Consider the following 12,475-nt stretch of genomic DNA (forward strand, 5'->3'; position numbering starts at 1 on the left):
GCACTTTTCTTCAGAAGGCTGTGAAATGCTGGACAAATATCCATTTAGCACTGCAAGCAGCTGCGTTTGGTAAATCTTACTACTCACTTCTTGCGGGCCAAGTAGTTAACTGCCTCACTCAAGGTTAGGGCAGAAGCTCAGTGACACAACCACAGGAATACCCAGACAGAATCTGGGACAAGTATTTTTACCAAGGAAAGAAACATTTTGCACCAGGTCTGTGTTCCAGCTCGAAGGGGCAGGAAAAAAAATAAACCAGAATGACAAAGATTAGTGACTATGAGCTGAAGCCAGACATTTAAATTAGGAACAGGGCGCATTTTTAACTGCAAGAGGTGACTAGTCATTGTACAAACAAGGAAAGTGGCAGCTTTTCTTATCTTGTATCTTTAGGAACATTGTTTTGCTCTTGCATTGAGATCACATTCTGCCCTATCGCACCCACATGCAGATTCTGCTCCTGGTAGTCTCAAAAGGACTCACTTATGGATTTAAATGACTCCTAAATTCCCACTCCTGCAATGCGATACATGCTGGCAGTCTCTAAGCACACTACATGATTTCAGTGGTGCTCTGAGCAAGGACAGGGTCTGCCTGTGCTCATCAAGGTGCATGACTGCAACCTTGAATATCATTAAAAAAGCATAAGCTTCTGCTGCAATGCTGAAAAAGTGTCATCGTGTTTTAAAGCCAACAAACTTTTTAATGACAGGGACAATGCTGTTCTACACGTACTTCTGCAGCACCAGGAACTCTTCTTGATGCTGGTAAGAAAACATGTTTTATCGTCACTGAACCTGTCCATCCTAGTTTTTATTTTAATGCAGGCTTGAGTCCCATTCCTGTATTTATTTGTACCCATTCACAGCTTTGCCCACAGGAATCCTCCAAATGACATCGGTGAGACCAAGCTTACACAGAAAGCTAAACATATGGAAACTTGTTTGTAGACTGAGGTTTTAAAGTTAGCATTTTCTTCTATCTTTGGTCAATATAACCCTTAAAAAAGTAATTCTGCCTGTGTGCCTAAGCCTGCTTGAATGGCTGAATATCTGTGAACCTTGTGTGAAGGGGAAGGATCTGTAATACTTGTGTGTTTGGAAGAAAGAGATATAAAGAGATGTAAAGCAATAGAAAAAGGATTTACAGGAAACGGAGCTGGAATCCTCCAGCCAGCAGGATCCCCTGCAGCAGAAACCATCATTCCATAGAATGAGGTTAATTAACTGGTTACTTTCTGTAGTGTATCTGAATCTAATATATGTGCCACAAAGATGTCATTAAAAGAGTATCAAGCCACTGCTGGAAGCCCAGACTACTTAGAACTCCCACCCTCACCACAACTGCACTGCTACACATGGCTACAACTGCACACCTCTCACATTGCAGCACCTTCAGCCTTGATTTACACAGGGAAACTTGCTCTTCCCCAAGCCCCCCGCTGCCGCAGCCTGTTTGCCAGCCATCACTCACTTCAAGATCTGTCACTCACACACCTGGAGGGCTCTTCCGCTGACTTATAATGTTAAGAAAGTGGTGGGAATGATTCCTGTGTCTTCCCTCCTGCTCCAGCTGAGCTCATTCAATTGGAAACTGTTCCTCCTGAAAGAGCCTACCGTAGCCTAGAAAGGATCTTACAGAAGAGCAAAACCAGTGATCTTTGGCTTTGTCTATATTGTTAACACAAGCAAAGAAGTGATTTTATTGTTGAGCCTGACTCAGGACTGCTCCAACCTGCGGTGGGTATTGAGAACCACCTGTCAGCTGTTCTACACACCTTCCCACCGCTGGCCTGAGGGTATGGTTCCACTGCATCCTTGCTATGGTCTGCAAAAGAGAGGGGGAAGGGCTGTGGATTGCCTCAGCAGGAGAGAGACTCCAAGCAGAGACAAATGAGTGCCTGTTGTGGTGCCTACAGAGCAGCAGTGGGGTCAAGAGCTAGAATTTTGGTCTTCCCTAGAGGTTGCACAGAACATCATAGAATCACAGAATAGTTTGGGTTGGAAGGGGCCTTCAAAGGCCATATAGTCCAATCGCGAACATAACATGGTGCTAAGAAAAACGTTTAACGAGCAGGGTCCCTCAGGGCTCTCTGGTGCCCAAAGTAACCCCACTTAACAGGACCCTCACAACACTGCCCCTCTTCCCTCCCCCTCCATGCACACTTGTGGTGGTGGCCAAAAGGTGCTTCTTTCTCACACAACCAAAGGCCTTAAGGTAAGAAATGGAGATTTATAATAATATATTATATAAATGTATATACAACTACACACACAGCTAATTGTATAATTATAATTAGCTAAATACATAGGTGTAAATAGCTTCCCCATGAGCTGAGAGAGTTAGAGTTGTTCAGCCTGAAGAGAAGGCTCCAGGGACACCTTGCAACAGTCTTCCAATACCTAAAAGGTGCCTACAGGATACCTGGAGAGGGGATTTTAAAAGGGCATGTAGGGATAGGACAAGAGGGAACGGTTTTAAACTGACAGAGGGGAGATTTAGATTAGACATTAGGAAGAAGTTCTTCCCTGTGAGGGTAGTGAGGCGCTGGCACAGGTTGCCCAGAGAAGCTGTGGCTGCCCCATCCCTGGCAGTGTTCAAGGCCAGGTTGGACACAGGGGCTTGGAGCAACCTGCTCTACTGGAAGGTGTCCCTGCTCGTGGCAGGGGGTTGGAACTGGATGAGCTTCCCCGGGGTACCACTCCACGAGCACCACAACCCCGCCCAATCCCTCTTCCCGGCCGCCCTCAGCACCAACACCAGAATCCCCCCAGGGACCGCCCCAGCGCGGGAAGGCGGGACTGAGGGAGCGCACCCGCCGCTCCCGCAGCTGGGCGGAGCCGGGCCGGGGGGGGGCGGGTTCGTGCGGAGCGGCCGCTCTACCCGGCGGTCTTGTCTGCCCTGGGGGAGACAGGGCGGGCGGTGGGAGGAGGAGGTGGCTCCTGCTCCAAGATGGCGGCGCAGAGGAGGAGTCTGCTGCAGAGTGTGAGTGGCACCTTTCCCCCCTCCATGCACACGCACCCCCGCAGGTGGGTGCGAGGGGGTACTCGGGCTTCCCTCTCGTCTGCCCCGCGCGGTGCCGTGTGGGAAAGGGGGCGAGGGTGAGGAGCGTCCCACCTCAGCGGGGAGGCGGGCTACTGCCCTCCCGCCCCCTGTGCCGTCTGCGGGCAGGGGGTCCCAGCTGGCGGGGGGGGTCCCTGCGTGGTCGTTGGTCACCAGCCTGGGCCGGGCCGCCGCTCTGCAGCGGTGTGGGGCCGCAGGTGGCTGTGGGGCCGTGCCTGTGGTGCGGGGTTGGGGTGCTCCGCTGTGGGAGGGGGCAGCTGGCGTTTGCAGGCCGCGTATGCGTGACCTGGCGGTGTGCGCCAAGGAGGTGGTGGTCCCGGGGATGTCCGTCAGCAGCAGGGCCCCAGTCCCCTTGTCCTGGGAGAGTGGACTCCAGTGGGGAACCAGAGCCTTCCCTGCCATGGATGTGTGAAGGTCTGGTGCACCAAGTCTATAGCTGTGTATAGTGCTGTGCTGTATGGAGTGTGAAACTCAGGTGCAAATCTCACTTCTGGTTTCTTGTTAGCAAGAGCTCAGCTTCAGAGGGAAGGGAAGCGGTAAGTGATGCAGTTCTGCAGCAAGGAATACCAGGTTACTGGCTGGGGTGGTGTGCTGCCCAGTTAGCAAAGGGAGAAGGGTTGAGAAGAGAGTGGGGATGGATTTGTAACCTATAGTGGACCAGGATCCACACTTCAGGCTGCTTGGGGTTTATATGTTCTCTTTGCTCTTTCTGTCTCCCAGGAACAGCAGCCCAGTTGGACAGATGATTTACCATCCTGCCATCTCTCTGGGGTTGGCTCAGCTCCAAACCGTTCCTACAGTGCAGATGGCAAGGGGACAGAGGGTCACCCCTTGGAAGACAACTGGTTAAAATTCAGGTAAGTGGGTTGCACCTGGGATACAAGCTCCTGCCAACACCGGAGCAGGTAAAAGCAGTACTTAGTTTGTCACACAGGGCTTGGAAGACCAGGGTGGGGCCTGAGCATGCAGGAGGTGTCTGGAGGAACTCGTTACTGTGTTTCACAGACATCTATGACCTCTTTGCTTCTGTCCTCTTTGACAGGAGCGAGAACAACTGCTACCTCTATGGTGTCTTCAATGGCTACGATGGCAACCGAGTCACCAACTTTGTGGGTCAGAGGCTCTCTGCAGAACTGCTGCTGGGCCAGCTACATGCAGACCATAGTGATGCTGATGTGCGTCGAGTTCTGCTGCAGGTAAAGAAGCTTTGGCTGGGAATGGCTCCTGGTTCTCACACTACCCACCTCCTCTTTCTGCCACCAGGAGCGCAGCATCTGGTTTCTGTGGGGGGTTGGAAACATCTGCCAATGGTTGCAATTGCACTCATCCTGAGCAGCTGTGGGGCTTTGTTTCACTCCCGCCTCATATCCATCTGTCTCTCTGGCTCTCTCAGCACAATGCTGAGAGCTCTCCAGAAAGCTGCAGCTAGTCTGCACTGGACGTGTAGGAACAAGTTAGCCTGCCAAGGACATGACAATGGGTAAAAGGGGAAAGTTAATGTGTGGGGAGATGGATTTGTGAGTGTGCTTTCCAGAGTGATAGGCAAGTTCTTGCAATCAACACACAAAATCAGATAGGTCTCTGACATTGCTGTGAACGTGATTTCAATGTTTTCGTCTCCTGTTTTGAGTTGTTGCAGATTGTTTTTACAAGCTGTTAACTAGTTGCGCTGAAATAATTGTATTTCAATGTTGATGTAGTGATCCTTGAATGTTCAGTGATCATCCACCCTCATGAGCCAGTCTTAGGGAGGTGGGGATGGGCAGCCTTAAAGGTCTGTAGGCATTGGATAAAAACTTTGTTTCTCTTTATGGCCTTTTTTAGGCTTTTGATGTGGTGGAAAGAAGTTTCCTGGAGTCCATTGATGATGCCTTGGCAGAGAAGGCCAGCCTGCAGTCCCAGCTACCAGAGGTATGTAGCCTTAAGAACAGAGATTGCTGGAGGTCCCACCATCCAGACTGCTGGATGAGGTATGCGCATATTTGTTATTCTGGTCCAGGGGAGGCTGTAACTGAAAATTATTTCTCTGTGGCTGTCTTTTGGGAGCTTGCATGAAGTGAAGCAAACACCTTGGTCCATTTTCCAGAGTTCCCACTGTTCGTGCTGGCACTACTTAGACCCATTATTGGTTATTTTAGTAAGGAATTGAATATATCATGGTGAGGAGTTCAGCCTCTATGTATGGCTCTTCCAGGACAAAGCCATGTGGCACAGATGAGAGGCAAGGCCTCAAATTTGCACAGCATCTGGGCAGATGTGGATCCTGTTCTTCAGGTGAACAGGGCCCTTGTTTCCTGAACCTATTGAAGCCATGTCATTTGTTAGGATTGAAGAAATAATTTTATGTCTTGCACAGGCTTGGCATGAGGCTAAGATATGCCAGGACAAGTCCCCTCCCTACAGAATTTTGATTCCAGATGTGGTTTCTGTACTGTGGACTGTGTGTTTCAGCTTTTCCCTCATTTTGGCTTCCAGGGCGTCCCTCACCACCAGCTGCCTCCTCAGTACCAGAAGATTGTGGAGAGATTGAAGGTTGTAGAGCAGGAGATCTCTGGAGGAGCCATGGCTATTGTGGCTGTTGTTCTCAACAACAAGCTCTATATTGCCAATGTGGGTGAGTTGGTTTTTGTCAGCAGCTCAGTCTAGGTGTTTCTGAGAGTGGCTGTGATTCTGGGAAGTGAAAATTCGAATGTGGGGGACAGTTTCTTTGCTCTGTGGCCAAGAAGTGATATGCTTGTTGCTTACAGGAGCATTTGAAATCAGCCTGGCTTTTTATCTCTACAGATGTTGGCTGATGCAATGACCAAAGAATGGAGGGGAAAATGGGTTGAGAGGCAGCAGCGCAGGTTCACTGAGAAGTTAAGGGCTTTCTTGTGAGGTAGTGGCTCACGCCTGATAGAAGAGCTGCTTAGCGGGCTTACTATGCTGCTAGCAAGGCTACTTTTTGGAGATAATGATGAGACAGTACATGAGCCTTTCTCTTTTTTTCTGCCATTATTCCCTTCTCCTGTTCCTTTTCCATGTGGATATGTTCTCTCTCTTAATGGCAGAGCTATCTGGTGCCTCATCTCACTGCTCCCACTGCAGGTACCAATCGGGCACTGCTATGCAAGTCCACGGTGGATGGGCTGCAGGTGACTCAGCTCAACGTGGACCATACGACAGAGAATGAGGATGAACTGTTTCGCTTCTCCCAGCTGGGTGAGTGTTGGGTTTCTTGTTCTGATCTGAGAACATCGCATCCCTCTGTTTATCTGGGGCACCAGGAATGACTCAAGCTGCTGGAAACAATAAATGACCACAAAAAGAAGCTTACTGTGTTTTCAGTTGACAAGTTCAGTGCCTTCTCTTTCTGCATATCTAGCTATTGTGAGGCTACAGCGTTAGTAAGTTCAGCTCAATGAACCAGCAGAAAACTACTCTTTTTTTTCAAGTGTTAGTTTTGTGTCCCACTGCCAAACTGCCATTGATTTGCCCTCCAGCTGTGTGATTGCTGGAGTCAATAGGAAGGCAGGAATGGAAGCACACAGCCAGAGGGCAGAAGTGGGATGGACAGTATGTGACTGCTTCTTTGGAAGCAAACCACAGTTATGCTGGGTTAAGTTCTGTGTGATGCTGCACCCTCAGGATGGTGTGTTTCAATATGCCTTTATACAAGCTGCTGTTAAAAAGGCAGTTACACTTCAGACAGAGCCAGGCCAAGCACTGGCATTTACTGCTCTCACATCAGTAACTATTGAACTCTTAATGCTGACATTTTGCTTTAGGCAATTTCCCTTTTCGTTTACAGCATTTGACATGCTTTCTTTCTTGGTCTAGAACTATCTCAGACCACTTGTGTGATTGCTAATACCAAATTCTTCTTGAGATAGTTCTGTATCTTTAAGTAGATCTTGAAGGTACAGAAAAGTTCTTAAAGAAGAACTTTGCTTTCTTCATTAGGTTCATCTGGTAGATACATTCTTATGTGGTGAGGCTGTTCATGTGGTAATTTTCTGCTGCTGGGTCTTGTTTTGTTCTATTTCTCTTTCATTTCCTCATTTACTTATACTCTTGCAGCAGGGTTATGTGCCGTAACAGAGAAGACTGAATACAAGAATCTAGGAAAAGAGACCTTTTGACTGTCTTTCTACTGCCAAAAATGCAGAATTTAGCTACAGTCTGTAGCAGAACAGGGGTCTGGTAGAATCACTGACTTTAACCTGGCACAGCAGCGGCTCTCCTGCTGGCAGTCCCAGCAAAAGGGAGAGCCTGTGGAACAAGGCAGTGAGCACAGGCTGTTTTGGGGGCCCAAAGGAGGTTGTTGTAGGGTTAGGTTGAAGCATAGTGATAAAAGGTAGTGGAGATAGCGTTTGTCATGATGGTGCCTGTGTCGCATCTCTCCTGGGGGAAGGGAGAGAAAGGTCTTATGCATTTGTGGCTCTTCACCCAGCACATTGCAGCTTGTTTAGTGCTCCAGCAGTGCTGCTGTGATTTAGACACAACCTCTCTGGCATGCTGAAAGCCTCCCTGTGTTTGTGTCTGTCGATAGCATGTATGCCCCTGCTAGGAGCTGGCAAATGAGCCAGGCCATGTTGGTGAGTCAGCTTTGGTCTGCAGCAGATGGCAGAGTTGTGTCTTACTGCTGGGGTAGGTGTGGAGCCATCTGTGCAGTGAGGCTTGGTTTGACTCAGAGGGAGAGTTTCAGTTGGACCCCTGCCTTCACCTTGTACTGAGGACAGTCATCCCTAGATAAAACCTCAAAATAACATTTTCTGCCTGTTAGCTCTAGGTATAACCAGGGAAGGGGAATTGCCAGAACAGACCAGGTAAGTGGCTCATCTGCTCTGAGTCCTGCCTCAAATAGTAGCTGCATACAGATGGTCCCTGTTAGAACCTTCTTCGAGATGGGATTCCTTCCTAGCCCCTGCCAGAAGTATATCCCCTTAAATTTATTTAAATAAATACTTGTCTGGTAGTTGTCCTTATTTTAGGAGTAGCCCTCATCAGTTTGAGCACTTGAGAAAATTCAGTGCCTTTTGTAGATAGTTCTCCTTTTCTCCCTCTGCAGTCTAGTGTACGAGGGAAATTGTAATGCAGAGTTTAGGAGCAGGGATCAATAAGAGGCAGAATTAAAAGCAGAATCCTTCACATATGTTTTTCTCCTTCCTGCCTTCTCCTTCCATTGCACAGTCCACAGCTGACAGGAGCAGATGTTCCCCTGCCTTTTCAGCGAACGCCTGTGCACCGAGGCCAGCTGCCACCCGTGGCTTTGGACCAGGATGTGGGCTTTGTCTCAGTGCCAGCCCCTGCATTCAGAGTGTGCATGTTGGGCTGTGTGCATCTCTCTCTTTCTCTCTCCAGGTAACAACTGATGAAAAGGTGTCCCTTGGAACACAGCAAACTGCTCTTCCTTTTCTCTCTGTTGGGCTCCTGATGATTCTTTGGCATCTCGTTTTGTCTTACAAGTCGCTCTAGCTGTGGATATTTCTTTTCTCATTTCTGACAGTGTAAGCAGAGGAAGTCCTGCAAGTTTCCCAAAGTCAGTTAAACCTTTTTTGTTTTCAATCTGCAGGCTTGGATGCAGGAAAAATAAAACAAGTGGGAACTATTCGTGGACAGGAAAGCACTCGGCGAATTGGAGATTACAAAGTCAAATATGGCTATACTGATATTGAACTGCTCAGGTCAGAACAACTGAACTTTGAGGTTTCAAGCCCTACTTTTCTTTGTGACCCCTCCATTCTTACCTACTATGTTACCATTAAATACTAAATAACACCATCTCTTTCCAGTGCTGCTAAATCAAAGCCCATCATAGCAGAGCCTGAAATCCATGGAGGGCACTCGCTGGATGGGGTGACTGGCTTCTTGGTGCTCATGTCTGAAGGGCTCTACAAGGCGCTGGAGGCAGCTCATGGGCCTGGGCAGGCCAACCAGGTGAGCCTGGGAAACATTCCCTTGGCTATGGACTCACTCCAGTGGTGTCAGCTGCTCTTGTACACACTTTGCTCCTCATCTGCCCTGTGAGTGCTGGCCAGGTTGAACACCTGTGTGCCATCCCATTCCAGTCTATAATAATATGGAGCTGCTTTGCCAAGCCAGTTCTTCTGGGCAGCTGCCTGTCCTTTAGGAGTGGCCCTTAAAGGGAATGTGATGATTCAAAGCACAAGGGCGCATATCAGCAGGAGAGATTGGGAAGCGTCTCAGTCATATGAGTTGCCATAAAAACTCTTAGATCAGATGGCAAGAAAAGGTTTCCTGCAAAATATCTTAAACATCCTTCTTCTTGGGTTTGCTCTTTTTTTTGTGTTCCGTGCTCAGGAGATTGCAGCCATGATAGCCACAGAGTTTGCCAAGCAGACATCGCTGGATGCTGTGGCACAAGCAGTAGTGGACCGGGTTAAGAGGATCCACTGTGACACTTTTGCCAGTGGTGGGGAACGGTCCAAGTTCTGTCCCCGGCATGAAGACATGACGCTGCTTGTGAGGAATTTTGGGTACCCCCTGGGTGAGATGAGCCAGCCCACGCTGACGCCAACACAAGGTATGTTGGGGAGAGAATGGAACAAAATGGAGGGTGGAAGGTAGGGTCTCTTGATTGATCCAGCACTAACCTAACATCAGGAGAGGAAATACTCAGTGTATAAGCAATTTTCTTATTAAAGGGATTATTGGCTTCTAAGACCTGGTCTGTGACAATTTGACAGAATACAGTACAGCATCTAAGAAAGGCAGCTTAATATAAATTCTTGGGTTCTTTGGCCTTTCTTTGCCATTTGCACCCCCAGTTGTTCATGTCTCAACCACATTTTATAACTCTTGTTTTGTCTCTTCTTAGGAGGCCGTGTCTATCCAGTCTCTGTGCCGTATTCCAGCTCCCAAAGCACAAGCAAGACAAGCGTCACACTGTCTCTTGTCATGCCTTCCCAAGGCCAGATGGTCAATGGTGCTCACAGCAGCTCAACGCTGGATGAAGCCACCCCCACCCTCACTAAGTAAAAGTCCTTCTCTCTTGCTACCTGCAGTTTTTCCCAGTACCTCACACCATGTAAAGTGGTTGAAAAGCAGAGAGACCTGTCAGTTACCTGTCAATCATTCCCTTATCTGGAGGGTGGCCCTCCTGACTGCAGTATTGACAGCCAGCATAACGTGTTAGCTGGAAAGCAGTTGTGTGAGGAGTGAGAATGAGTGAAGCGAGCAGCTCTGAAGCCAGCTCTGGCAGCATGCCTCTGAAGCATCATCTGCTGCTGTTCCTGGAGGGCACTCTGGCAGCGAGCAGCCCTTCTCCATGGATCTTGTGTGCTGTGTTGGGTGCTCTGCGTGGAGGGAGTGTGGGTGCCCTCCATTTTAATAAGGAAGAGGGGCTATGTGGGTCAACTGTAAGGCTGCTGGAGAGGCTGCACTGCACAAGTTGGCTTGCTCACAGGCAGAGACCAGGGTAGATAAAAAGGATAAAGGTTAGAACTGGATCCTGTTTGGGTCCACTTTGCAGAATCATGCTAGTTAGCAGTTCTGGTTTAGGTTCAGCCTTTGGCACAGGGTGGTGTGTGCACATGCTGCAAAGTGAAGAAGCCCTCTGGTTATTGTGTTCTGGTAGCTCCAGAAACAATGAGGCTGACGCACTAGAGCTGCTTTGGCTGCAACACAGGTCACGCAAGAATAGCTTTCCTTGCTGCCAGACTCTTCCCGTAAAGCTCACACTGTATGGGTATGGGGAGGCCAGCAGAGTGCATGCCTCTTCCCCCTTCTTCCCGCCAATTATTTTTCCTGCTGCCTGTCCTCTGTTCCTTGGACGCCTGGTTGTACTTAAGGCCTTCCAGTTAAATGTGAATTGGATGTTTTTTGGCGTTTGTCAATTCCAAGCAGTTCTCAACACTTCTAGTGCTCTGATAGAGCAAGAGACAGCTAAAAAGTTGCAGTTTGCTAAGGATAGCTTGATCTGTGAAGAACTTGGCACTTGTTCTCATTCTTTTCTTGTCCAAAGCATTAAATGGAGAAAATAAAGATGCTTGTGTTCTCTCTCTCTTTCTCTCCATAGCCAAAGCCCAACTGTGACTCTCCAGTCAACTAATACTCACACGCAGAGTAGCAGCTCAAGTTCAGATGGGGGTCTCTTCCGCTCCCGGCCCACCCACTCCCTCCAGCCAGATGAAGATGGGCGTGTGGAGCCCTATGTGGATTTTGCAGAGTTTTACCGGCTTTGGAACATGGACCATGGCGAGCAGGGAGCACTGGCTGTGTCCTAAGGTGGAAATCTGCCTCCTTCAGCCACCCTGCACTCAGCTGTGTGAGCAAAGACTGAGGCAAGACTGGGAGTGCTCCACTGAGGGCTGTGTTCTGCTGAGAGTTAACTCCTATCCAGGATGTGCTGAACACTGAGCTGGGGAGCGTGTGCGGCGCTCTCCACACACGTGTTGCCTGTGCCAGGCACCCAGTCCTGACCCACCTCGTTCCCTCAGGAGCCCTTTGAATAGGGGAAGGGGTCTTGAATGCAAATAAAGATGTAGAGAGGGCTTCCTCTGGATAATGCAAGAGTAGGGGCCTGTACAAAGGCTGTGTGCGTGCGTGTGTAGGTGTGCATGTGTGTGCCTGCGTGTGTGCGAGCTGTCATAATGTTTCCAGAACTCGATTCATAATGCTGTGATTCCAGTGTTCAACTCCATAGAAGATACCTCTATTTTGCAGAATAAATAACTTATAGCTACACTCATTGGCACCTCTGTGGCTTGCTCTCTTCCTTACAGAGTCGTAGGTGGGTGTGACAGCTCTTCCTGGTGAAACTCTGTTCCCCCAGAACAGGGACTTGCATCTCGCATGAGGCAAGCTTCTGTTGTAGAAGTGGCCTGAGCCCCTGCAGGTGACTTAAAGGGTAAAGTCTTTGTCCCATGTTTACTTATTTGCTGAGCTTCGGCACCGGATTATGGCTTGGAGTTAAACTATACAGCCAGATTATTGGTTTTTTGTAGGTAAAATACACATTTCCCTTGATTTAGGCCATCAGGAAAGTTGCAGAGGGCAGGTGGAGTTTGTAACAGAATTTACTTGTACAGGCTTCTGGTAGTGCACAGCAGTTACGGGTGGATAGAACGAAAACTATGTAATGGTACGGCTGCCTCCAAGATGCAGATGTGCACCCTGAGCTGGGCAGCGAGGAGAGGAGGGGTCCGGGTGGTCTGCAGGCTTCGCATCGGGTCGGCCGAGGCCTGGGCTAGCTGCCGGATCTTCCTCTTCAGTTCAGGCTTCTGACGGCAGGCGGCAAGCGAGCCTCTTCTCGCTGCAGCCTTTCCCCTCCGCCTGCCTCGCTGGTTCCCAAGGGAAGGAGCCTTTTCCTAGCAAACAAGGAGGTCGCGGCGCTCGGTGCCTCCGCGGAGAGTTGCGATAAGGCACCAGGCAAACCAAGAGAGGGCTAGAGGGATTACTGCAGAAAAGG

At 49.2% G+C, this 12,475-nt stretch overlaps 1 protein-coding gene across 1 annotated transcript; it reads left to right on the plus strand.

The window, feature by feature from the left end:
- The first annotated feature begins 2,900 nt into the window (after positions 1 to 2,900).
- Positions 2,901 to 11,758, plus strand: TAB1 (TGF-beta activated kinase 1 (MAP3K7) binding protein 1). The gene is made up of 11 exons (XM_030480340.2): positions 2,901 to 2,985; positions 3,784 to 3,920; positions 4,106 to 4,259; positions 4,888 to 4,974; positions 5,539 to 5,677; positions 6,151 to 6,264; positions 8,618 to 8,729; positions 8,838 to 8,982; positions 9,367 to 9,589; positions 9,884 to 10,040; positions 11,084 to 11,758. The coding sequence occupies exons 1-11, from the start codon at positions 2,953 to 2,955 to the stop codon at positions 11,289 to 11,291; spliced, it is 1,509 nt and encodes a 502-aa protein (XP_030336200.1). The 5' UTR covers positions 2,901 to 2,952; the 3' UTR covers positions 11,292 to 11,758.
- The last annotated feature ends 717 nt before the right edge of the window (positions 11,759 to 12,475 follow it).

The sequence above is a fragment of the Strigops habroptila genome, chromosome 3 (assembly GCF_004027225.2).
Source record: "Strigops habroptila isolate Jane chromosome 3, bStrHab1.2.pri, whole genome shotgun sequence".
NCBI classification, from domain to species: domain Eukaryota; kingdom Metazoa; phylum Chordata; class Aves; order Psittaciformes; family Psittacidae; genus Strigops; species Strigops habroptila.